The sequence below is a fragment of the Sorex fumeus genome, unplaced genomic scaffold, assembly GCF_029834395.1.
Source record: "Sorex fumeus unplaced genomic scaffold, SorFum_2.1 ptg000007l, whole genome shotgun sequence".
Lineage (NCBI taxonomy): Eukaryota > Metazoa > Chordata > Mammalia > Eulipotyphla > Soricidae > Sorex > Sorex fumeus.
In genome coordinates, this window is record NW_026606064.1 from 41,732,118 (window position 1) to 41,759,520 (window position 27,403).

Consider the following 27,403-nt stretch of genomic DNA (forward strand, 5'->3'; position numbering starts at 1 on the left):
CCAGATAGTGTACCCAGGATCCCACGGCACCATGTATCTCGCACTCCGGCTCCTCGCGCGCTCGAGACGGCTCTCGCGAGCTCTAGCCTCCGCTCCTGCCTCAGGCTCAGCTCTGGACCTCGGTGGCAGGGCGTCCTTCTTGTTCCGGCCCCCGAACTCAGCTGGAATGGTGAGCAAGGGACCTGTCCTCGGGCCTCGTCGCGGTGACCTTCAGCCCTTTGCTCGCTCGTTCGGACGCCCGCTGGCTGGCGGGGAGGGATTCCCCAGAGGTCTGGCCCGGCCGGGTGCTGGGCCCAGCGCCGTCTCCCACATTGTGGGTTTCCCTGGGCCGCCTCCTCCTTTTCTGGGATGGAGCCACCCCCTCTTTACTGTGCTCTTGGCCTGGGACTGCAGCTGGCGACTAGGGTTCTGTGGCCCCTGCTGCCATCTCCTTCCCGGTCACAGGGTCGTTTTTGGACACCCGAACTCGGCAATGCTGCTTCCCGGACCGGCGCTTAGAGGGGCGGATTGCGGGTCGGTAGCTTCCGCCCCTGCCTCTCCGAGGCCCCGGCCCGCCGCGCACCACCCTACTGCTCATCTGGTCTCCTCTGCGGTGGCCCGACTCTCCCTTAGGTCCGGGCGGGGTGGGGTAGGGTCTTACGAATTTAAAAAGAGACGTGATCCAGCCAAAATTGTTTCCTTTATCCGGCTTAAACATCCTGAGATTTGTAAACCCGAGTCGTATTCTTGAGGCTTGTTCGAGGAGCAACATCAGTGCTTTAGATTACAGAAGACCTTTAGAACTTGTAAAAGTTCAGGTTCTTGCTGACTTAGATAAGCCCAGGTGCACTTGTCACCGTTTCGATACGCATGAAATACACATGTCTACACGCGTGTAATGTGAGGGGGAAATGTTTAGGAAGTTAGAAGTTCACTGTGCACTATGTAGAACGAGTTTGGCAATAAGAAAGATGCTTTCAAACCCTAGGCTGCCGTGTACCCATAGTGGAAACTTAGGTCACGTTGTTTCTGAGCCTTAGTTTCTGCATTAAAGTGACAAATTAAAAAAAAAAACACACAATGAAAAGAATTTAGCAAGATTGCACATGATAAAAGCGCTTTGGACAAGTTTGGTATGTATTAAGTATTAAATATTCCTAGAGAATTTCAAAAGTTCAAAACATTTTCTAGATGTTAAGGTTATTTACTGTAATTTTTAAGTCACAAAATGAGAATTTTTTGTAATTCTGGCACTGCCCAAATTTATGAGTTTGTTTAGAATCTTTGAAAATTATTCATGTTTACTTACCTAGCATTTGGGGAAGGGAAATAGGAGACTGGTCATCTGAAGGCACAGTTACTAAAAAATAGCACAGTCTTGTTTGTAGAATTCTGGTAGATTTTCCTCTCTGTAAATCTCTAAATGTATTGCCAGCCCACTCATCTCAGCCTCCAGCTCTCAGTATTGATTTTATTAAAGGTTGTTTTCTTTCTTTTGCAAATGTTGAGAAATTCTCATGACCATAGATGTCCCAGTTAATCTTTTATCAAGAACACTAGAGTGAGTATATATAATGGAGACCATAATGAATGCTTCCTTAGCGTAGTGGATAGGGAAATCTTATATTTTACAGTATTTCCTTAATGATCTTCATGATGACTATAAAATGTGGAAACATCTATGTGTTATACGGTAATAGTGATAAACTTGATTATATATTTGCCAGCATTTTAAGAGTCTGTGGTTTTAAGATCAGATGGACTTTAATCTTTTCCAGCTGCAGGCCAGCGGGAAGCTTAAGGGGTGCTGGGGACAATAGGACCTCCTGGTTGGTGTTTGGTGACCTCCATTTGTGGTCTTTCGGGAACCATGGCTTGGTCTTGTGGTGCGAGGTGTGCCAGGGAGGGGATCTAAAAAGGAGTCTGGAATATGTATCACTTTTACACTGGCACCCTTGACCTTTATGCTATTTCCCCAGTCCCCCAAACAGATTTTTTTTGAAACAAATCCCAAACACATTGAAATAAAATTATGGATTTTTAGCTGTTCAGACAATTTTCTTGAATACTGAAATGCATATTAAGCCCTCAGCCTGAGAAGCTGAAGACATTGTACCTTTTTTTCATTTAATACTGTGGTTTAGTTAATCTCATCCAATGTATGTGCAGGATGCACATGTTTTCTTGTTGATCTTTCCAGCCTGGTATATTTTGTAACCACCTCATCAATTCTTGAGTTTCCTGAGGCTAATGGCTCCTGATCTTACATGGTATTTCCTAGAGCAAGTTTTAGTGCTCTATGCTATAATGATAACCACTGTAACCAAGCTTTATTCAAAAAGCTACAGTTTCTTAGCTCTTTTTATTTGACAGAAAAGGGGTGCCTATATATAAGATTTAACATGTATGTATATAAGTATGTATGTATATTCAATTTTGTAGAGAAAGTTGCTATAGCTTTCCTCGTATTACCCAAGATTTAGTGCATCTCCACTTGTCTGCACATCTACAGCTGAGCAAACTTACTGAAGGTGACATAACTGATAAATAATGGGCTCCCTGGTTATAAACCTGGACTTTTTGTATTGCACTCTGTAGATCACATGTAGATCTCACACGTAGATCACATATTGTACAGTAGTATAAATTCGAAGGTCTATCTTTAACATCGACATTAAATGTGACTAATTGTATTAAAATAGAACTGAGAAGTGGGGAATAAAATGAAAATCAAAGCTGAAATTTTTTTCATTGTAGTACATATGTAGTAAAAGTATCTTTCTTCTTCTCATAGCTGATAGGATATCACTCCTTTTAATACTGGTTTCTTTTCAAATTGTAACAGATTCTTATCTTTATTTTTAGGCGAGCCAAGAATCCTACCGGATAGAATATGATACTTTTGGGGAACTCAAGGTCCCTAATGATAAGTATTATGGTGCTCAGACTGTGAGATCTACAATGAACTTTAAGATTGGAGGTGTGACAGAACGCATGCCAGTGAGTGCCTATTGTAAAAATATTTGCTTATTTTGGATAAGTAAGGCTTTATTCAGATGGGTCACTTTCTAAATAAAATATTTTTATAAGTTAAAATTTAAAGTTACTAGAGAACTAACTGAATAAAAATAGGTGCTTCTTTTCCTTAAAATGTCAAAATTCTGAAGTTTTTAATCCTATTTTGAGCTGTAACAGAATATTGTGAATTTTTATTTAATAGAAATTTTATTTAATAGAATCCTCTTGTTTTTGTTGGGATTTTTTAGCTTGTAAACATTTTTAATTTCAGTATTTCAAAAATATTTTGTACTAATTTGAAATTAATTTTTAAGATGAATTTTGAGTAAAATACTTTAATATACTTTGTCGTGATTTCAGTTCTTAGAGAGTACATGCAAATAAAAATGTTTTTTATATATGTTTATAAAAAACTAATTGTCATATATGTTTATCATATGTATTTACGATCTAATGGATTTACTGTCTATATACGTGTGTATATATATACACACATACACGTGTGTGTATTCTGTTAGTAAATATAGGTTCAGTGTCATGTGAAACATAATTTGGAAAAAAGTAAAATTTGTTTCTGGGCCACATCCGATAGTACTCAGGGCTTACTCCTGGCTCTGTGCTGAGGTATCACTCCTGGTGGGGCTTGGGGACCATAATGGGGTGCTGGGGATGAAACCCAGGTTGGCTACCTAAAAGGCCAGTGCCCAATTCACTATGCTTCCTTCTGGCCCCATAATTTAAAAATTTTGTAACTGGACTTGGATGTCATTAATTAGAAGATGCAGTGACATGTACCATTAAGAGACAGATTGCCAAAAAATTGTTACATGTCACTGATTTTATCACGCATCTTGATTTCAGAGTTAAGTGTGGAAAGGATGAAATGTATAACATAACCTATTGAGGTCCAACTGGAATATAAGAAATAATCATGCAGGAATACAGGATAGGCTAGTAAGCCTAGAAGTAGCCAGGCTTCATCTGGTGAGATACTTTTAATAGTTATGTACATATACTGTAATTTTATGATGATTATAACTTTATAGTTTAATTCTGAGTCTTCAAGCCTGAATCTCTTTTTTAAATTTTATGTTATATTTATAAGGTTGTTCATAATAATTGATTGCATTTAATATTCAAACACCAATTCTACCACATTACACCTTCCCACCACCATATTAAAAATGTTTTTTATCCCAAACCCCAAACCCTGCCCCCAAATAGAACCATAGTAATTTATTTTGTATTGCTTGTTATGAATAATCTGCTAAAAATGATCCAAAAAAGTTTTCGTGAGGAAAGTGTGTGAAGATTGTTGTTTTTCACCCAGGAGCCATTAAGCGCTTATAGAAGAGACTAGCAACATTGTTAGATTGAGCCTTGTGTGCTTATATAAAATATATAAAGTATATATATATATATTTTATATATAATATATATATATTTCCTTCTATATAATGTAGACATTTAAATATATATATATATTTACTCCTAAGATTGGTTGCCTTCTGCTTTAAGCCCCATCAAATGTGGTATGCTGCTCTTGGGGTATTATCAATGCTGTAAAGTATCAGATGTCATGCAACTGGTATCAGATGTCATGCAACTGGCCGCAAATGTGGCTGTGCGGTCAAGGAATATTGGTTTGTTGCATTGTGTATTTCAAATGTACACTATTATGATTTGATCCCTGTATACTCACTCTGTGTCATGATTATCACCAAAGTCTAGTTTCCATAGACTACCAACTCACCCTCTTTTAACCTCTAGATCAGAAAGTTTGTTTTGTGTTCATTTGCTCTTTCTTCTTACTCCACAAATGAGTGAAATTTGGTGTTTTTCTTTTTTTCTTTTGACATATTTCACTTGGCATAGTCTCTCAGGGTCCTTCCATGTTATTGGGACTGGCAAGATTTCTTTTTTTGGAGTGATAGCACAGTGGGAAGGTGCTTGCCTTGTACCGGCTAACACCAGTTTGACTCCTCCGCCCCTCTCGGAGAGCCTGGCAAGCTACCGAGAGTATCGCGCCCGCATGGCAAAAGCCTGGCAAGCTAACCGTGATGTATTCGTTATGCCAGAAACAGTAACAAGATTCACAATGGATACATTACTTGTGCCCACTCGAACAAATTGATGAACAATGGGAGGGCAGTGCTATAATAATCGAATGAGTAGTAGCGTATTGTGAATATGCACCACATTTTAATCCATTCATTTGTTGATAAACAGGCTTTTTCTATATCTTGATTATTATAAATAATGCTTCAGAGAAGATAGGTATGTACCTATATCTTTTTTAAATTAGTGTTTTTATATTTTGTGGATAAAGCCCAGAATTGGGTTAGCTGTATCATGATATTTCCAATCTTAAACTTTTAGAAATCTATTCTCTTTTCCAAAATGGTTGGAACAATTTACTTTCCCACCAACTGTGTATTAAACTTTTCTTTTCACCACATTCTCATGAACACTTGTTTTTTTTATCTTTGTCAAAATAGATATTCTAAGAGTTGTGAGGTGGTATCTCATTGTGATTTTGATTTGTATTTCCATAATAAGTGATAATGAAAATCTATTTTTGTATCTACAGCCATCTCTGTAGATCTTTGGTGAAAAGTTTGTTCAGAGTCTATGCCTATTTTAAAATCAGATTTTACAAGTTTACTATCTGTTCTTATCAGTTTGATATCCGATACATCATCTATCCAAAGACAATATATTAAATGGATTTTTGTCCATTGTCAGCTCCACAGAAGGCAGCAGTACAGTTTTTCTTCTTCCCTGCTTTAGGTCCTACAAATAAAAGTCTAGCACATAAAAAAAATAAATAAAATCAGATTTTATCTTTTTGTTGAGTACATTATATATTTTGGATATGCACCCTTTAAGATAATTCTTTTCCTTTAATAAGTTTGTTATTGGATCTATAGTTTCGATTCTGTACCACAATTTGACTTTTTTAATTTTGACAAGAACACATAATTTATGTAAAAAAAACCAGGTATCGTGCTTGCTTTGGCAGCACATATACTAAAATTGGAATGATACAGAGAATATTAGCATGGCCCCTGTGCAAGGATAACACGCAAATTCATGAAGCGATATGAAATGGAGGGGATAAGAGGGATATTGGTGGTGGAAAGTTTGCACTGATGGAAGGATGGGTAACGATCGTTGTTAGCTGAATATCAAACATAAAAGCTTTGTAAAAAACCCCAAAAACCAGGTATCGTTTCAGTAAAATATCAAAAGTTAGACTTTTAAATACAGTAATGTGATTTGGAGTTGAAAGTGAAAAGAAATTAAAATTAAAATGACTTGGAACATAATTCTATTTACCAATTTTAAATCAGAAGAAACCCAGGATTAAAAAAGCTAGAGGCCAGAGAGATAGCTGAATAGTTGTCTGTATGCATTGCATGTAGGAGGCTCAAGATCAGTCAATCCCAAACACTGACAGAACTTGGTTCTCCAAATACTTGCCAGAGCGACACAGGAACACCACCAGGTGTAACTCAAACAACTAAACTGAAATTAAATTAATTCTTAGTTCCTGGAAAGTGGATAGAGGTAGCTGAATGGTTTAGAGGTCTACATGTATGAGACCCTGGGTTTATCCCATGCATTCTACAAAGCTCTTACTCAATCTATCAATCTGTATAAAATACATATTCTTAGGGAAATTTCTAGTGACTTAGTATTAAAATTTCACTGACTAGGTAGAATGTCATGTTTTTGTTTTATAACTGCTTATTTTATGCTAATTGGTGATTAAATATGTTACAAATATGAAATAACCACATAATTATTAATAAAATACGATGAATAGTAGGGTATGTTTGAATGTGCGTGTGTGAAGCAGTGAAGCACATACTCATATACATATGTATATATATTTATCAAATGCTGTCATTGTATTTGGTTTTATTTTGGTTCTTAAGTACATGATGATTCTTGGTTCATTATTGACCTATTTCTATTCTTGCTCTACATCCTAAATATTTAGCACTGTAGTGTTTGTTAGTGTTTTGTGTGCAATTTTTGTAGCGTCATCAAATAAGCTTTCATACTTATTATACATTTGAGATATTTTTATGATTAATTTTAGATACCAGTTATTAAAGCTTTTGGCATCTTGAAGCGAGCGGCTGCTGAAGTAAACCAGGATTATGGTCTTGATCCAAAAATTGCCAATGCAATAATGAAGGCAGCAGATGAGGTAGGAGATGTAGGATATGAGATATGATTGATATATATATAATATATATAAGGGGTTTAGGGGTATGAGGTATGGGAGAAAGGTAAGCAAAATGTATTTTTTTTAATCTTTGAGTTATAAAATGAACAGGAAACATGTATTTTTTCTATCATTACATGCATACTTTAATCAGAAGAGAGACTGAAGGAAATGTCAAAATTCTGAAAAGCTAATTGTTTTTGAATGCTAGAAATATGATGGCTAGTATCATTTATTTCATTAGATTTTCTACATTTATTTATGTTTTTTATTGGAAGTTTTAAAGTGAGCCGGTTATTTAAGGTAATAGATTTCAGTAAGGTGCATTCTTATTTTAGTTTGTAAGTTAAAATAATTTTAGAAGATGGATTTAAACCATTTTCTGAGAAGTCTCACACAATTCAAAAACTAATGTATTAACTGAAAGTAAAAGAATACGACAACCTTGTTGCCTTTATCGTTGGCAATTGGACATCTCTGTGATGGAATAGCTGTTAGTGAATTCACACTGCAATGTCATTAGTTTATTATCATCCTACTTAGACTTAGGTAACATCCTGCTTTCCCACTGAGCACCAATGTAAAATATATCTGAAAACTCAAGACATTCACCAGCCTTAACAAGTGGCTCTGTCTGGATAAAATTAGAGAAGACAGTTGAAAAATAGAGGGGAAAAAACCCCTTAGATTCAGTTCTCATTTTAAATAAGTGAAATTATTTAGACCATTTGTTCTAGATAATCTACTTTGTAAAGCAGTAGTAGGTGGAACAAAATGGTATTACAGACAGACTCCCAGGAGAGTCACAAATTATTTGGTATCATCAATGAATGGCATTACTTGTGAAAAAAAAAATTAAAAAATAGCACTACAAATTGGTCCTTTAGCATAGTTCCTAAAATAACCAAATTAAATAGTGAATATTTGTTGCATTAAAGAAATTCATTTCTGATTTTTTTTTCCCTTGCAGGTAGCTGGGGGTAAATTGAATGATCATTTTCCTCTTGTGGTGTGGCAGACTGGATCAGGAACCCAGACCAATATGAATGTAAATGAAGTTATTAGCAATAGAGCAATTGAAATACTAGGAGGCGAACTTGGCAGCAAGAACCCCGTGCATCCCAATGATCATGTTAATAAAAGCCAGGTCAGTGTACAATCTCTTTCTTATTAGTTGAAAAGAATACATTGGAATCTTTTTGTAAAATAGTCATTGATAGTTTGTTAGGGGTAGGAGTACATGTAGGAAACATGTAAGAAAGGAGTTCTCACATGTTTCCAATATTCTTTTTGGAATCTTGGATCTAGATCTTAAAAATCACCTGAATTAAGTTTGTAAGTATATTTTTATTAGTTGGATTTTTGGGAACTATTTTGAAACTTATAAAAATTATACCTCAGTTACACCTGCACCCAACCTTTTTTAATGTAAAACATTTTACATAATCTTGGAACGTGGACTGTTACTTCTTCAAGAAATTGGGTTTTTCTGATGTTTTCTTATGATTAAACAGAGACTTGAATATAGGGGGAAACTATTAGACACGTAAAAAACTCTTCTGTCAGGTATTGTATCAGGTATTTTGTGACATCAACGGCCAAGACCCAGGGACTATAGAACCCCAGCTCCCTGAAGAGAACAGCGCAGAGTCTCCTGCCCCCACGCCTGGCTGTCCTCACCAGGGCCTCTTGGAATGGGGTGGGTTGTTTCCCTCCCCGCCCCGAGCAGAACCTTGGCAGCTGAAAACCTCCAGAACCAGTCACAGCCATACTTAAGACCACTCTCCACACGTTTGTACGAGCCTCACGCATGAAAGAACCGGTAGAGGAGCCCAGGTATGCGGGACCTGGGGCTGAGGTCTTCAAGCCTGCTCAGATGAGGACTGGTCCCAGATCCCCCGTCTTCCAGTAGTTAGGCCTTACACCCACCAAATGCCTCAGCGCCGTGTTATCCCGTCAACAGCCAAGACCCAGGGACTATAAAACCCAGCTTCCAGAATGCTGCCATGCGACCTGTTATTGTCTAGTTCTCACTCTTGGAGAACCCTACAGGCTACCCAGTGTATCCTGCCCGCAGGGGAGAGTCTGGCAAGCTCCCCAAGGCATATTTAATATGCCAAAACCTAGTCACAATAATGGGTCTCATTCCCCTGACCCTGAAGGAGCCTCCAATGTGGCACTTGCTAAAATCTCAGGGGTAGGACGAATGGAGACGTTACTGGTGCTCGAGGAAATCGATCAACAACAGGGTGACAATGATACAGTGATTTTGTGACATGATTTGATACTCATGATATTAGTCACTTAGTTAAGATTGTTTCTGCCAAGTGTCTGTTTTAAAGTTATCAGTTTTCTTTTTTTATTTAATTTTATTTTTGTAAAGTTGTTCACAATAATTTAGTACATGCCAACACCAGTCCCATCACCATTATACCTTCTCCCCATCGTTATTTCCAATTTTCCCAACCACAATCCAAGCCTGCCCCAATAGCAAGCCCTAAATGATTTACTTCATATTGCTTGTTATGATTAATTTGCTAAAAAATGATCCAAGAAGATTTTCTTAGAAGAAAGTGTGTGAAGATTGTTGTATCTCACCCTGGAGCCATTAAGCTTTTGTATAAGAGATTACTAACATGTTGTTACAGGTTAAGCCCTGTGTGTAAATATTTTCTTAATCAAGATTGGTTGCTTTCTACTTTATATCCCACCCAGTGTTGTGTGCTACTCCTGGTATATGAGTGGTGGAGTATGCACACGTTGGCACGCCGCTCCAGTAATTCTAAAATTTCGGTGGGGTGATAGAGCTGGAGTTAAATTTTTAACTGGATGGTGACTTTGAGGTCCAGAAGCATCTTTGCCTCTTGCTGATCTATTTAGAGATTTATTTATGTCTCTGGATCATGGCCAGTAAATGATCTTCTATGAGTCCAGAGGCAGTTCATGGGCTTGACTGCTAGGCTCCTGGAAGAACCGGGGAAGGGGGGAAGGTCGCCCATCCCCCATTCCGTGAGTAAAGTTACATGTTTTTCCTCTCCCATTCTCTACAAGAAGTGAAGTCACTAAGTCCTTCCAGTATTAGGGATTTTACAAAGACTCACTTCTGAGAGAAGAGTATTCAGGTTATTTTAGATCTGTGTTTATAATGCCGCAATAATTAGTAGAGAAATTTTGGTTCTGCATATATCCTCTCTCTCCTTCAACTTTTACTACAACTTTTTGCTCTCACTAGTAGCTCTTAAACAGTTACTAATATTTTGGTATTAGATTGTCTATTCTCTGTATTCCACTATGTTTTTTAATTGAATTTTTTTGAAAAGAAAATGTACATCTCTACCCTCATCCATATTTACTTATTTTTTCAATCTTTTGTGTATATTGGTATAGGTTCATGCATATTTATTTTATTATTATTATTATTCTTGATTTTGGGGTCACACCCAGCAATACACAGGGGTTACTCCTGGCTCTGCACTCAGGAATTATCCCTGGTGGTGCTTGAGAGACCATATGGGATGCTGGGAATCGAACCTGGGTTAGTCGTGTGCAAGGCAAATGCCCTACTTGCTGTGCTATTTTTTCCAACCCCTTATTTTGTCTTAAGGTCCAGTGTGTGTGTTATTTTTATCATTGTTCAGGTTTATCCAATTTTGGGAACTGTAGCTGTTGGCTCATATCTTTTGGAAATGAAATATTCATTGAAAAACATTTTTTCTTGAGCAAAGTTCAAAACTCATCATCCTGTATTTCCATACATTTTCCCAAGAAACTCATATGAGATTCTTACTGGAACCAAAATCTTTTTGCGAAATATAGTCTAATATATTAAGTATTAAAGGGGATTTTTTTTCCATGAGTTTATTGTCTGAGGAAATTTTCAAACCTAACACATGCCTTTGAATATTAGTTGATTTATATTGAAGTCTTAAAATCTGTTTTCAGAAATAACTCATGGTCAGGTGAAGTTACTGATGAAATAATATTTTCTAACATATACTGGTAACCTTTGAATTTAGGAGATAAATTCATTTTTAGAATACCATTTATTCTACTCTTTTAAAGTGGTTTGATATTTACATAGTAAATCTTTAATAAAATAAAAAACAATTTGTTAAAAATAATTGAAGGACTGGCCCAAAGGGCTTGTGTTTTTGCTTTACTCCTTGTAACTGCCTTGTTCCTGGGCACTGCTGGTAGCAACCTACTAGGGAGTAGCCCCTGACCACTACCAGGTATAGCCCAAAATTCCTCCCCCCAACCAATTTTTTTTGGGGGGGAGGGTTTGGTGGGGTCACACCTGGCAGTGCTCAGGAGTTACTCCTGGAAGTGCTCACGGGAACTTATGGGATGCAGGGTTTAAAACCTGGTCAGTCATATGCAAGGCTGGTCAGTCATATGCAAGGCAAATGCTCTACCCATTGTACTTTTGCCCCGGCTCCCAATTTTTTTTTTTTAATCTTTTTTAAAGCTATGGAGTTAGAGTTTAACAAAGAGTATGCAGAATTTAAACTACCTTGTTTAGGTTCCAGTTTGCCAGTGACATTTTAACATATCACATTCTTTTCTCTCTTTTTTTTTTGCTGCTTTTTCTTATTCTCATAGTGGTGATTTGCCTCATAGAACTTTCCTAAAATTTTAAATGAAGAAACGTTTGTGAAAGACTGTGCAACACTGTGTTAAGAGATTTTATTATCATTCTTATTTCATCTAGCTGTTAAATGTACTTCTCTGTCTTACTATCACTTTTAAATGGGTGTATATATATTATGCATTGAGTATAGTGGGTGTATATAATATATTTCTGGGAATGTTCCCTTCATGTGATCTCTTATTTGATCCAAAGCCATCTATTGGAATTATGCATTCTAAGTTTTAAGTAGTCATTCAGTAACTTTTTAATTATAGCATTCAAACTTGAGTTTTATTATGTGATTTAGATTTCTTTTGTAAATTTTCCAACAGAGCTCAAATGATACGTTCCCCACAGCAATGCACATTGCTGCTGCAATAGAAGTTCACGAAGTACTGCTACCAGGACTGCAGAAGCTACAAGATGCTCTTGATGCAAAATCTAAAGAGTTTTCCCAGATCATCAAAATTGGGCGTACTCACACACAGGATGCTGTTCCTCTTACTCTTGGCCAGGTATAATGGGATTATATTCAGTTCATTCTGGAGGTTGGTACACATAGCCGCCCCTCTCGGAGAGCCCGGCAAGCTACCGAGAGTATTCGATATGCCAGACACAGTAACAACAAAGCCTCCAATAGCTAACATATTTCTCTCTAAATCACACTGGTTTAAAAGACCAGGTTAGGCCTAGAGAGATATAGAACAGGTACTTGCCTTGCCAGCAATCAATCCCAGATTTGATTCCTGACACTACATATGGTTCATTGAACACTTAACGGGAGTGACTGTGAGCACAGAGCCAGGAATAAGCCATGAGCACAGTCAGGTGTGGCCCCTAAAACCAATATAAATAAAAGACCATGCCAATTTAGTCAGTGACTGATTGTTCTGCATTAATGGACTAGGAATTTTTGTTGATTAAAAATTGTATAGAACAAGCTGGTAATGAGTATAGAACATGCTTGAGTCTCTCTTCTCAGTTTTAAGTCTTAGTTTTGCTTTGTACAAATTGTGGGGCCGTTGGAAAATTACGCAGCCTTCCTTTATTATCTCAGTTTTTAGTTTTTATTGCTTTGGCTAGATTTGTGTGTGTGTGTGTGTGTGTGTGTGTGTGTGTGGTTTTGGGGTCACACCTGGCTGTGCTCTGGAGTTACTCCTCACTCTAAGCTTAGAGGTTGCTCCTGGAGATGCTCGGGGGACTGTGGTGTCAGGAATTAAGCAAGGGTTGACTGAATGCAAGGAAAGTAACTTAATCTGTTTATTATTTCTCTGGTTCTGTACCTCAGTTTTTGAACTGTAAAATTGGGAAAATTATTTGTCTCATAAATTGTGAGGTTTAAACATGCTGATTTACATAAAATGCTTTAAGCCATTCCTGTTGGTGTTAACTGTCATTATCATTCTTTATATCATAGTAATTTCTTTCTTAGTTTCCTTATCTTACTGTATAAGTAAAGGTAAAGGTAAAGGTAAAGGCCCTCCCGTTGATCGTCGATTTGCTCGAGCGGGCCCAGTAACGTCTCCATTGGAGACTTTGTTGTTACTGCGTCTGGCATATCGAATACTCTCGGTAGCTTGCCGGGCTCTCCGAGAGGGGCGGAGGAATCGAACTCGGGTCGGCCATGTTGGCCGCGTGTAAGGCGCATGCCCTACTGCTGTGCTATCGCTCCAGCCCCAGTAGATTTAAAGAATCTACTGCATAAGTAGATTCTTTAAAAATTATTTTTGAAGTGATCAAATGAGGTATAGCTTACTCATCAAAATTGGTTTGGCCCTGGAAGAGGTGTTACTTTTTTTTTTTCAAGAGTACCAAAAATTATTTTGCTATTTTTACTTATTCTGTCAAATGAATCTACTAATATGCATTGTGCTATGAATATAAGAAAATAGAGTGATAGTTTTAGACTTAAACTCACACCAGTTGGGATGTAGGACTGTAGCACTGTAGCACTGTCCTCCCGTTGTTCATCCATTTGCTCGAGCGGGCCTAGTAATGTCTCTGTTGTGAGACTTGTTACTGTGTTTGGCATATTGAATACGTCATGGATAGCTTGCCAGGCTTTGCCGTGTGGGCGAGATACTCTCTGTAGCTTGCCGGACTTTCCTAGAGGGGCGGAGGAATCGAACTCAAGTCGGCCAAGTTGACCGTGTGCAAGGCAAACACCCTACCGCTGTGCTATAAGCAAATTATCAATAGGTGGTGATGTATACCAATTATAAAATGAAAGTTTTCAGAAATAGGTTTGTAGAAATTTAGGTGAGAGGAAAAATTGTACTGCTATATAGTCTATTTTATTTTTGTTCTGATAATAGGAAACACTGAGAAAAGCTTGATCATTTCCCTTTCCCTCTTTTTTGAACCATAGATAGATAGATAGATAGATAGATAGGTAGGTAGGTAGGTAGGTAGGTAGGTAGAGTTTTGGGTCCACAACCAGGTTTGCTCAGGGATTACTTCTGGCTCGACTGAGGGATCACTTCTGACAGGTTTCAGGGGACCATATGGGATGCTGGGGACTGAACTGTGGTTTGCGTTTTACAAGGCAAGCACCCTATCCTCTATGTTATTGCTCTGGCCCCTGCATGTGCAATTTTTAAGGAGATACATTTTTTAAAAAAAAAATAATTGTGTCTTGTTTTTTAAAACATTAATAACAATTAAAATATATATTTCGGGGCCTAGGAGGTAGCGCAAAGGGTCTATAGCAACTATCTTGTATGTTTCTAGGTGTTGAATTTGATTCTCTGCACTGTGTGGCCCCAGTTGAGTGGCCCTGGTAGTCTGCACTGTGGGGCTCAAACAATTCTGCATTATTGAGGCAATCGCTGAACCATTAGGCCTGCACAGGAGTACAGAGTGAGAAGAAACCCTTAAACCCCATTTGTGCTGTTTGGGAAGTTCCCCAAATAAAATACATCGCGAAGCTATAGTCTCACTCTGCATCTGCCCTATTGTTTTGCAATTCAGTGAGTCACCAGCTGCTGTGGTGCCTGTAATTATTGTATATTCCCTGTAAATAATGTATGTATAGCATTTTTAATTTTTTTATTTTTTGGCTCTTTGGGTCATCCCCGGCAATGCACAGGGGTTACTCCTGACTTTGCACTCAGGAATTATTCCTGGTGACTTGGTGGTATTCAGAGGACCATATGGGATGCTAGGAATTGAAACTGGGTCGACCACATGCAAGGCAAATGCCCTGCCCACTATACTATCACTCCTGTCCTGCCCCAATGTTGCATTTTTTTAAAAGAGAGGTTTTTGTATATTTTTCTCAAGTTTGGGATTCACTAAACAGTTACTTTCAGTAAACCAGTAATTTAATGTACAAAGTAATTCACATAAGAAGTATATTTCCTGTTTTTTTTTTTTTTAAGGTATTACAAAAAATGGTACACATTGTCAGGGGCAGTGTTTTAGCTGATGTTTATAAATCCTCTTTTCTATACTTTTCTTGTCATGTTGATTAAAGTAGTATAAATACCAATTGGATAGTTTATAACTTATTACCTGAATTATTTAATCAAAACTACTTAATGCAATTAGAGTAGCTTGTAAGCCATTATGAATTTTTTATATTCTCACCTTAATATTTTTTTCTCTCCAGGAATTTAGTGGTTATGTTCAACAAGTGAAATATGCAATGACAAGAATTAAAGCTGCTATGCCAAGAATCTATGAGCTTGCAGCTGGAGGCACTGCTGTTGGTACTGGTTTAAATACTAGAATTGGCTTTGCGGAAAAAGTTGCTGCGAAAGTGTCTTCACTCACAGGTCAGCAGTAATATGAATTTGGTGATAATGTGATCTCTTTTTCATTATACTAAGTTTTCTGCTTCAAAATTTTGCTAAAGTTAGAAATTTTGTTTTCCTATTATAGATGTGTTCTGGGTGCTGGATAGGATGGTCCTATGATAGAAAGGTGCATGCTTAGCTTATGGCTGACCTTGCTTCGGTTCCCTACACCACTTGGTCTTTGCCTATAGGGCCCCTAAATACCACTAAATGTGACTAGTATGTGTCATGTAACCCCTGGCAATCACAATCCAAAAAGCACTGTGCATCCTCAGGACCTCACATTGAACCTCCAGCTTCATTGGTTGAGAATTCATGGGTGTGGCCTTTTGGCCTCCTGCGCATGGCTTGGAAGACCCAGAAAACAAGATGCGTTCCATACTTATTTCAGATGTTTTATTGTTAATGTTTTTGCTTTCTAAAAGCTTTCCATCTGTGACTTCATACAGCCTACAATTAAAATCTTCTGCTGATAGTCAATATTTTTGTTTTGATTTTTGGACCACACAGAGTGATCCTCAGGGCTTACTCTTGGCTCTGCTCAGGGATCACTTCTTAGCAGTGCTTAGGGAACCATATGTGGTGCTGGGATTGAACTGGTTCACCTTAATGAAAGGCAGGTGCCTTACCCAGTATACTATTTCTCTACCCCCAATAATCTTCTTTGTAAAGATTTTGAATACTAATTTTCAGAGCAAGCCAAATCAAGTGATAATTGAAACTCTTTGATGAATATGTGTTAGATACTGATAGGCTTAATTTTTCCTGTATCATTCTATTCTTTGAATTAATGATCTTTTAAAATTATTTTACAAGAGAATGCAATGTTCTCAATATGATTATTATTGCAGCCAATTTTTATCTCTAAATTACTTTTATTAGGATGTTGTATATTCTAGAGGGTTAAGGTAGAGATAAATAATAGTATTGTTGCTTACTAGCAGAGATCATGATCATGATCACGATCATCCTGTTGTTCGTCGATTGCCTCGAGCAGGCACCAGTAACGTCTCTTTCGTCCTAGCCCTGAGATTTTAAAAAGTGCCATATTCAAGGCTCTTTCAGGGTTAGGAGAATGAGACCCATCATTGTCTCATTCAGAGAATTGGTTTTTAATCAACTTCTGGATCAGGACCGGTTTTATAGGACTAGAATATATAGATACTTAAACTTTTGAAAAGGGTAAAGATGGGCTGGTTATGTCTAATTCTCTTTGACTCATTCTTTCAGGGAATCTTGGGAGCTTCTGACTGGAGGTGTTGGAAAACATTGTTTTGTCCTTTCTCCTTTGCTGCTGTGAGGAGCTTAGGTTTATTAAGTAACACCCATCACAATGCTCCCCAGGCATTCCCATTCATCTTTAACTTCTCCTTTATTTTCTGTTTCCCCTATCTGTTAATTGCTCATTTCCCCTAATCAGACCCTTATAAAGTCTGATTCTTCTGGGGACCATGGATTTTGTATATGCAATTGAAATATTGCTTTTCTCTTTCCTTTATGCCCGTTGCAGTTTACTTTCAAGCAATGTCCTTTTTATATAGACACAGGAAGACATGCTATGCTCTTGTTACTTGAGAATTAATTGATCCCAAATTATATTTACTCCTGGGCATCTGTCATATTTACTGAACTTAAACAGTTGCCCTTAGTTCCTAGCATCCCAAAAGGAGGGTCCTGGTGAGGGACTTGAATGGACCTAGGGCAAGCTATAAGGTATCCAAGCATCAAAAAGGGACAAATCGTAAGCTACCCTGGCATTAAAAAGGGACAGGCCAAGCGCCATAAAACCTATTATAAGAGCACAGACATAGATAAACTGTGTCATGACCCAAAAAGAAGTAACTGTATAAGGACCCTGCTAGGGTTAGGAAAGACTAACCTGGCCTGAGAACTGAAGTCTGGGATATATAGTGAGATATCTCCAGGAAGAGCCACCTTTTAAGATTGGCAAATCTCTTACTGTGTCCATACAAAATGACTAGAAATATTATTAAGAAGTAAACTTAAGATGACTGTTTAAATGAATGGTAGCTAAGGAAAGGGCAAAGTAACACACCTTAGATGGGATTCTGCCCTTGGGCAGGATACAATTTTGTCCAGAGGAAGGGCTTTACATATGTTGATTGTGCTACCTTACCTATGTGTATTTGCTTCCTCCAACTCTAGGGGATTGGGTGGATGACTAAGGCTATGAGACAGGACTGGGAACTCAGGGTGTTGGGAATGAGAGGCAAAGCAAGACTGGAATGGTGTGTGTATGGGGGGGGGGAGGAGAATGGAAGAAACTGCGGGATGGAGATTGGAATAAATGGCAACTGATCACCAACCAGCTTGGGATGGGTAGGCAACTCATGGCCACCATACTCACATAGCTCACGCCCACACTTTTTTTTTTTAATTTTCTTTATAATTTGCTCATTTTTTTAAAATCTATTTATTTATTGAATCGCTGTGGGAAAAGTTACAAAGCTTTCAGGTTTAGGTCTTGGTCATACAAATATCAATCACATTTCCCTTTACCAATACTTATTTTTCACCACGAAGAACCCCAGTAAACCCCTCCCCCCAATGCCTGTGGGGCAGATGAATTCTACTTAACACTCCATCTAGTTTGGCTAGCTTCATTGTTTCGATAAAAGTTGCACCATTATTATTTAGACTTTACCCCCCCCCCCCCCCCCCAAATCAGCCATGCTGAAAAAGCATTGTGAAATGATTTGCTTTCTACAGCTGGGTTCAAGAATTAAATGATGTCAGAGAGCCGCTCGTGGGGGGCAACTGGTGACCTCGGTAGGGCGTGAAAGATGGGCCGGAACACCCCCCCCCCCCCCCCCCCGTCCCATCCGTCCCATGAGGTTTCAGTCGTGCCCCCACCTCCGGCTCAGACCTGCTCTCCACAAGGCTCCCATGCGGCCGCCATCTTTCTTTCCAGAGAGCGCCCACACTTTTTTTAACTCACATGGAGGAAAGACTAAAACAGCCAGTGTGGGGGTTGCGGTAGGGTGGGGGAAGGGCAGTGAGGTCAGTATGGCTGAATTACATTAGGAAAGGAGTATAATTTCTCCTATTTCTCATCTTAAGTGTTGTTAAAATCATATGTTTGTAGGAGTACAGTGTTTTCCTTTCAGTGTGTTCATCGTATTTGCTCAAATACTGTTTTTTTTTGTACTCTCAAATTCTAATAACATTAATTTTTTTTTTTACTCCTGCAGAACATTCTTCCTCCCCCTCTTCCCTTCCCTCTGTTGTTGATCCAGTGATCAGAGATTGTATATATAGTTGGTTCTAGTGCTTGTTTGTCCTACACAGTCGGTTATAATCCTTTCTTGGGTTGCACATCAAATTGTGTTCATACACTAGGTCATAGATTTGCTGGTTTGCACTTTTTTTTCAGTTCAGTTTTTGTACCCCTACTTACTGGTATTGCAATTATTAATTTACTCACATTAGACTGTAGTGCTCATCGAGAATTATGCTCTTTGCTGCAGTACTTTCACATCTTTTTAATTGTGATACTTATGCTCACTTAGCTACAGTGTGGCCAGAAATTGCTTTGTGGTACCAGAATCTTGCTTGGTGCATGAGGCAGACCCAGGGATTGTGGACCTTAAATTTGCAAGGCTGGTGCTGTAGGTACAGAACCATTTCCTGGCCCCCTTCTTTAGAATGTTTTAAAGAAATGTAGCCAAAGCTTGAATCCCCAAATAAAAGTTTTTTAATTTATTTTATTTCTGAAATAAGATTTTTTTTCTGGTCTATTTTTGCTTCTTATATATTAGAACACTATTTCTGATATTAAAAAACTTTTAATTTTACCTGCTAACTCAGATAAGTTATTATTTTCTCTAGGCTTGCCTTTTGTCACAGCTCCAAATAAATTTGAAGCTCTGGCTGCTCATGATGCTTTGGTTGAACTTAGTGGAGCCATGAACACTACTGCCTGCAGTTTGATGAAGATAGCAAATGATATTCGTTTTCTCGGGTCTGGTCCCCGCTCAGGTCTGGGAGAATTGATCTTACCTGAAAATGAACCAGGAAGTAGTATTATGCCAGGTAAGCTGTAAATGTTGGGACTAAAACAGTTAAGAACCCAAACATTGTTCTGTACAGAATATATTTCTATTTGTTTAACATGATTATAAAGATGGATGAGACATGTGCACTGTACTTGCTTTAGAATGTGCTTGTTTGCCACCTTTGATTAGGACTTTGCGGATATTATCCAATGATGTAAGAGAAAAGAATTTTAGTTAGCAGTGTATGTTTTGATTCCCACATTAGAAAAAATATTTAATTGTTCCATCGTTAACAATATAAATAGAATTGGGGAAATTCTAAAGGGACTGATAATGTGCTCAGGTCTCTAGGATAACTGGTTTTACCTAAAAATGAAGGTAGAATAAAACTGTATTGGATGTCAGCATTTTAACGAGTCATTTGGTATTCATTGAATGCCATGGAAAAGTAAGAGAAGTGTTAGTAGATGGGGATTAGATAGTTTTAAATGGATTGTGCATTTAAAGTGTCATTAGTGAATTGACTAAAGACTGGAGGGTTATCTTGGAAGCACACTGAAGTGGACTTTTAGTAATGAAAAAAAAAGCAGACTAGAGTTTTAAAAGCTCAGAGAGATACTACAGGGATTAAGGTCTTGCATGCAACCATGCCAGCTCAATCCCCGACACAGCATATGGTCCCTCAAATACTGGCAGGAGTGACCCTTTAATACAGAGCAAGAAGTAAATTCTGAGTACTGCAGGGTTTGGCCTACTCCTTCCTTGCTTAATTAAGGTAAATGCACAGAAGAGAAGATCTGATTATAAAATGTTTAGTGTTAAAAACTGACATGAGGTCTGGAGAGAGAGCACAGCTGGTAGGGCCTTGTACCCGGCCGACCCGGGTTTGATTCCCAGCATCCCATATGGTTCCCTGAGCAACGCCAGGAGTAACTCCTGAGTGCAGAGCCAGTAGTAACTGCATCGCCAGGTGTGACCCAAAAAAAAAAAAAGAAAACAAACAAACAAAAAACTGACTTGAATTTAGTTGATCACAAATCCTAGGTGTAGTCATCAGAAAGAAATGGAAGGAAATAATCTTTCTAATTTGTTACCTGTAATTGTCAGAATTTGGGATATTTGGCTCAAATTGGAATGTATTAGAAGACTTACTAGGATGTTGGGGTTCTCCACATTCATACAATTAATAGGGATTTTTCTAGCTTATTGTAGTCTTCCTCTGAGAAATCTCACAAGTATTGGTGACGTGCTTCTTGAATAAGTGTTCCCACAGCAGCTTGAAATTCTTTTTATTTATTCTTTATCTGTTTTAATTACCGGCTATTTCTAGTCACTTTCAGTTGTCTATAAAGGCTGGGTTTGCATTTATTTTTATTCCCTGTTGTATATCGAGTACAGTGGAGAGAAAACACTTAAAGTCTTGTCTATTATTATTATTACTCACTAGCCATTAAATGATTCACATCTTGTGATTATTCATCTCTTCTTTTTTTAGGATTCAATACATTGGTACTGATTGCTTTATGTACTGATTGCATGTTATACATTACTTAATGAAATTAAGTTTTGTTATTTGGCACAGAATGTAAACTTAACTGCTGATACATGATGTTATGAGCCCATTTGATATGGATTTATTTCCTGATACTTTTCCTGAAGGCAAGGTGAACCCGACCCAGTGTGAAGCAATGACCATGGTTGCAGCTCAAGTTATGGGGAATCATGTTGCTGTTACTGTAGGAGGCAGCAATGGACATTTTGAGTTGAATGTTTTCAAGCCAATGATGGTAAGCTCTAAATTGTATTTTTAATGTTTTGCTCTGAGGATCAGTATCTTTTTTTTGGTGGTTGGTGCTGGAGGCACATATCCAGAAGTGCTTAGGACTTAACTTCTGCCTCTATATTTAGGAATCACTCCTGGTGGGCTCAAGGGTCCATATGGGATGCTGGGTCTCCAATGTAGGTCATTTGCATGCAAGGCAAGCACCCTAGTCATTGTACTATCATCTCCATGCCCTGATTTTTGTCTTTCATAAAGCTTGCTACAGTTACATGCTAGGTATTTGATATAAGTAGCATTTGTTATTGTGGGTTGTTTGTTTGCTTTGGTCAGTTTGTTTTTGGACTACACAACTACACTTAACAGTACTCCGGGGTTATTCCTAGCTCTGCATTTAGGAATCACTTATGGCGGGGTTCCAGGCACCATATGGGATGGTGTAGATCAAATCCAGGTTGACTGCATGCATGGCAAAATCTACCTGCTGTACTGTCTTTCCAGACCCTTGATACAAGTAGCATTTGAAGTCAATCATAAATTAAATGCTAGAAGTTAGTCTTGGATATTAGGTGACTTTTAACTCAGGTGATTTGGTTGTTTGCTTGGTTTCATTATTACTCAATTTTTTAAATTTAAGGGTTTTTATTGGTTTGTTTTTTAATGGTGCCTGCGAATAAATCTAGGAACTTTCACATGCAAAGCGCTTACGCATTTGTAAGCCACTTCCCTAGTCCTGCTTTTCTAGTTGTAAGAAAAATTGTGGAAGAAGAGTATAATTTCCCTCAGGATGCCAGTGACAATAAAGAATTCCAAGTCTCTTTAATTAAAAAAACTCATCTCCTCTTGCTTTTTCTTTCTTCTGATGTCAGAATTCAGTCCTCTGAAAAAATTCAGTCACTGAAGTCTCCTCAGCTTTTTCACTTTAGTTTGGTTTGTCCTCACAGTCATTTGTGATTTCCTGGCTTCAGTAGACATGCCTTGTCTTTCTCCATCAACATCTTACCTTCAGTCTTCTCTCTATGAAATACTTCCTGTCCTTGGTCTCTGTTGGGCCTCAGCCTTAGAAGGTATAATCTGAAATCATCTTTCCTCATTTACAGAGATCAGAAAAAGACGAAAGAAAAAAGGTGATCCACATTATTGATAGGTGGTAGTTTTTATAGCTAAGTAAACTTGAGAGTTTTGTCTTGGGAGGCTGAAAACTCAGTTTTCTGTACTTTGCACCAAGTCTCAAAACCTTTTATGAGTTTTAACTATGTTCGGTTATGTGTCCAGTTTAGATAGTTTCAATAACACATTATACGTTATAGTATATTTTTCTCAGTTTTATATCCTTGGATCAGCTTCTGGAATATATATTCCAAGAGAAAAGGATGTCACAATTGTTCTGAGGGTAGGAGCCAGTTTGCAGAATAACAGATCAGTTCCTTCCTTCCTTCCTTCCTTCCTTCCTTCCTTCCTTCCTTCCTTCCTTCCTTCCTTCCTCCCTCCCTCCCTCCCTCCCTCCCTCTCTCCCTCTCTCCCTCTCTCCCTCTCTCCCTCTCTCCCTCTCTCCCTCTCTCCCTCTCTCCCTCCCTGTTACATCTGGCGATGCTCTGGGGTTACTCCTGACTCTGCACTGAGGAATTACTCTTGGCAGTTCTTTGGGGACCATATGGGATGCCAAATATTAAGGCTGATTCAGCCACATGCAAAACAAGTACCCTCCCTGCTGCACTATCGTTCTGGAATTTTCTTTAGTTTTCTATTTTCTTTCAGACTTTTATTGATTTATCTCTTTACATACCTTGAAAAATTACTGTGTTCATTAACACTGTGCTGTTTTTCCTTCATCTTTATAATGGAGTAAAGTGGCATCATCTACTGATGAACAATTTTCAGATCTAAGGTTTAAACCAGAAAATAATAGTATGTGAATCTGTTGTACTACATGTCGGAAGCAAAAAGAAAGAAATACTAAAAATTATTTTATGCTGTTTTAAAATATGAAAGATTATTTAAAGTGGCTGTAGGAAATTTTTTAAGTATGAGAGATGTGACCTTTTATACTTAAAAATACTGATAACATTATCTTCACTGGTTTCTTCCAATATACTCAATTTGTAATTTCTGCCTACTTGAATCTCCTCTTTCTTCTGTGAAAAAGATTGTTTTTTAGTCTCTACCCATTTAAGTCCTCTATATCAAAAAGGATTTCACTGGTTCCTACATTTGAAATTAATTTCACTTTTTATATATTCTCTGATATTTCATACCACTATTTTATAATGCCACAAGCTGTCTCATAGTTCAGTTATTCATGCTATGGTTTCTCAAGTTTTTTTAGATTTTAATGCCTTTTAATCTTTATAATTTCTTTTCTATTTATTTTCTTGCCATAGTGCATTACAAGTTGTAGAAGTATTATATTTTATTGAATTATATGCCCATTTATCAGCCAGAAAGTAGCAAATGTTATGGACAAAGAGGCAGGCAGGCCTAATAGTTGTTTGTCTTTTACAGATTAAAAATGTGTTGCACTCAGCCAGGCTTCTAGGGGATGCATCTGTTTCCTTCACAGAAAACTGTGTGGTAGGAATTCAAGCCAACACAGAAAGGATCAATAAACTAATGAATGAGTCTCTAATGTTGGTGACAGCTCTTAATCCTCATATAGGTAAGGTCTTAAATGAATGATGTTATTTTAAACATAAAATAAAAATTTTAAGACACTCTTTCATTGTCAGCAAATATTCTGAATATTTCTAAACTATTAGCAGTTATAAGACTATATAATGTCAGTTATTTTAAAAGGTTGATGTTATGCTTCATTTTTACTTAATATGAGGTAAATTTAGTAGTAATAGTCCAAACTTTTTTTTTTGTCTTGGTGGAATTCAGATGCTTGCTTATCAGAGCAGGCACTAAGAAAGACTTCTTTATTGGTATGTCACTTGATTAGTAGTATGAAAAGAAATATTTTTCTGTCTTCTCCATTTTTTTTTGTTTTTGGAGCCAGTCCCAGGGTGCTGGGGAACTGAGCAATGCTGGGGATTGAAACCTGGGCCTTCTTAATGCAAAGTATGCACTCAGTCCCTCATTCCTTTCAATTTTCTCTAGAGGCTTAGCTTATACTTTGATGTCTTATTTTATTCATAAATGAAAATGAATGGTTAAAAATGTTTATTGCTGATAAGAATAAAAGAGAAAGTAGAAGTAGTGTTGCATTGCAAGCCTTTTTCCGAATTGCAAATATATATGATGCGGGTCAGACGTACAGACCTCAAATGTAAAATGGCTTTCGTGCTCCTATTAAATATACTATTTAACTTGCTAGTTTTGAGGTATATGTTAAAAGCTTATCTGAGGTGGTTAACTTTTTTAATTTCCTATTTTAGAACAAGTTATAATAATTTGTTATGATATAATTATTCATTTAAAAGTTATAAACTGATTTCCCCCCTACGCCCCCACCCGGCTGCTTTTTGGGCCACACCCAGTGGTACTCAGGGCTTCTGACTCTGCTCTCAGGGATCAGTTCTGACAGATGTGGGGACCATGAAATGCTGGGGGTTGAACTCTGGTAGGCCTTGTTTGTGTAAGGCAAGTGACTTTCCCTCTGAGCTACCAGCTACCGATAATTATGAACAATCAAGGCATATATTTGTATTCTTGGTTTTTACATTAAGCTATACTTTTAGCATTACAGTTAGAGCTCATTTTATTACTTCAAGCAGTAGCCCCAACATGTTATCTGTTTTTGGTATAAATATTAAAATTAATGATAATATTTTGGTTATTCTCAAATTGTTATATTGCCAGGAGCATAGCTCAGTCATTGAACACTTGCTTTGCATTTTGAGCACTTGCCTTGCATTTGGCCCTGGATTCGACACACACACACACACACACACACACACACACACACACACTCACTCTCTATTGTGCATCAGCATTCAACTGGTGAAACACATAGGAAGAACTAAAGGGTCATATTATATCTGTACTTAAGACTTTGTTGTCAAGGAGCCAGAGAGATAGCTCAACAGGTTGGTGCCCATGCTATGCATGTAGGAGGCCTACGTTCAGTTCTTAGCACCACACACATTGTCACCCCGAGCACCACCTGTAGTGACCCCCAAGATTCCAGCACCAAGTCTGGAATCGCCCCTCAGCACTGTTGGTTGTGATCAAAACAAAACCAACAAAAATATAATAAGTTTAAAAAAAATTTAAAAAAATAAAAATAAATTATTGTTAAAGACTCAAATTAGAGATTCTTCTAAAATTGGCTAAAACTGGTAAATCTTTCTGAAATAAAGTTAATGTGGGATATGCTTAAAAGAAAATTAATGCTGTACTAGAAGATGGGCACACTATAACTTATCACCACCACACTCATCACTAGTCTACCTGTCTACCCTAAAATTGCCAGGGCTCCTTACCTGCAAACCACACCCTGTCCAGCTTCCCCAGCCCAGCAGTTCCCAGGATCAGTTGTTCTGTTGCCTTTAGCCCTCTGTAGCTACCTTGCTTTGTATCTTTTTAAGTCCTGAGTTTCCGATTTAAACGCCGGTTTACAAAATTATTCATGATGATTTGTTAAAGGCATTCAGTATTCCAACACCAGTCCCACCAGCAAATCACCTTCCCTCCGCCACTGTCTCCAGTTGCTCCTCAAGCCTGCTCCTGTAGAAGGCTAACAATAATTTACTTTCTTTTGCCTGTTAATAATAAATAGCTAATGGAATGATTTAAAAAAATATTTCTTTAGAAAAAAAATTAGTGTAAATTGTTGTATCTCACCATGGAGACATTGTCTTTGTATGAGGGATTACTAATATATGTTGTTACAAGTTAAGCCTTTTGTGTTAATGTTTTGTTAATCTAGATTAGAAAAAAATTTACATCTGTAGGCCTTAAACCTATTTCATGTAAGCTCAAATACATTAGCATAGAACTTAAAACAAAATTTTAGTGATGCATAGGGCATGATTATTCCCATAATGAGATCCAAATATAAAATAAAATTTAATGCAGTATACTTTAGATTCCAGAGTTGAAAAGTTACTTGAATGAGAATAGGCATTTTATTATATTGTATTTAATGGTTTTAATTTCCTTATCTATACAGTTAAAATCATACCACAATCAAATCATAAATTGGCTCTTATAGATTTATTTTCTGATCATTCTGTCATTTCTTTTTTTTAAAATTTTTTTTATTAGTGAAACATCATGAGGTACAGTTGTAGACTTACAAATCTCTGTGCTTGGGTTTCAGTTATACAATGATCGAGCACCCATCCCTTCACCAGTACCCATTATCTACCACTCCCAATCCCAGTATCTCTCCCACCCCCTATCCCCCATCCCACCCTGCCTCTGTGGCAGGGCATTCCCTTTTGTTCTCTCCCCTGGGATGCTGTGGTTTGCAAAAGAGGAATTGAGTGTCTACCATTTCTTTTAAGTTTTGTTAGGAAGCACTATAAAGTAAATTTGTTATGTCTCTAGGGACAGGTTGGAGTTGGGAGGGATATTGGGGACAATGGGGAGATCACATTGGTGGTGTTGAAATATTAAATGCCTGAAACAACAGCATCATGAACAACTTTGTAAATCATGGTGTTTTAATAAAAATAAATAAAAAAAAACCAAATATCTTGTAATTTTCTTGATAGTTAATCAAGGTTTTAAAATATTAGTAGTGTCTGTAGTATCAGTATCAAGTAAACAAAAGTGTAATTTTAGTATTTACAACTGTATTGCCTTTTTGTTTTTTCTTCAGGGTATGACAAGGCAGCAAAGATTGCTAAGACAGCACACAAAAATGGATCAACCTTGAAAGCAACTGCTATTGAACTTGGCTATCTCACAGCAGAACAGTTTGATGAGTGGGTAAAACCTAAGGAAATGCTGGGCCCAAAGTGACTTAAAGGAATTTAAATAAAAATAATTATTGTAAAA

At 37.6% G+C, this 27,403-nt stretch overlaps 1 protein-coding gene and 1 non-coding gene across 2 annotated transcripts; both read left to right on the plus strand.

The window, feature by feature from the left end:
- Positions 1–27,403, plus strand: FH (fumarate hydratase). The gene is made up of 10 exons (XM_056137845.1): positions 1–169; positions 2,845–2,979; positions 7,106–7,216; positions 8,205–8,381; positions 12,197–12,379; positions 15,475–15,640; positions 19,511–19,714; positions 21,337–21,464; positions 23,960–24,113; positions 27,225–27,403. The coding sequence occupies exons 1-10, from the start codon at positions 32–34 to the stop codon at positions 27,365–27,367; spliced, it is 1,539 nt and encodes a 512-aa protein (XP_055993820.1). The 5' UTR covers positions 1–31; the 3' UTR covers positions 27,368–27,403.
- LOC130017007 (U6 spliceosomal RNA) lies at positions 6,004–6,110 on the plus strand. The gene has a single exon (XR_008791309.1). It is a non-coding gene; the product is annotated as a U6 spliceosomal RNA (small nuclear RNA).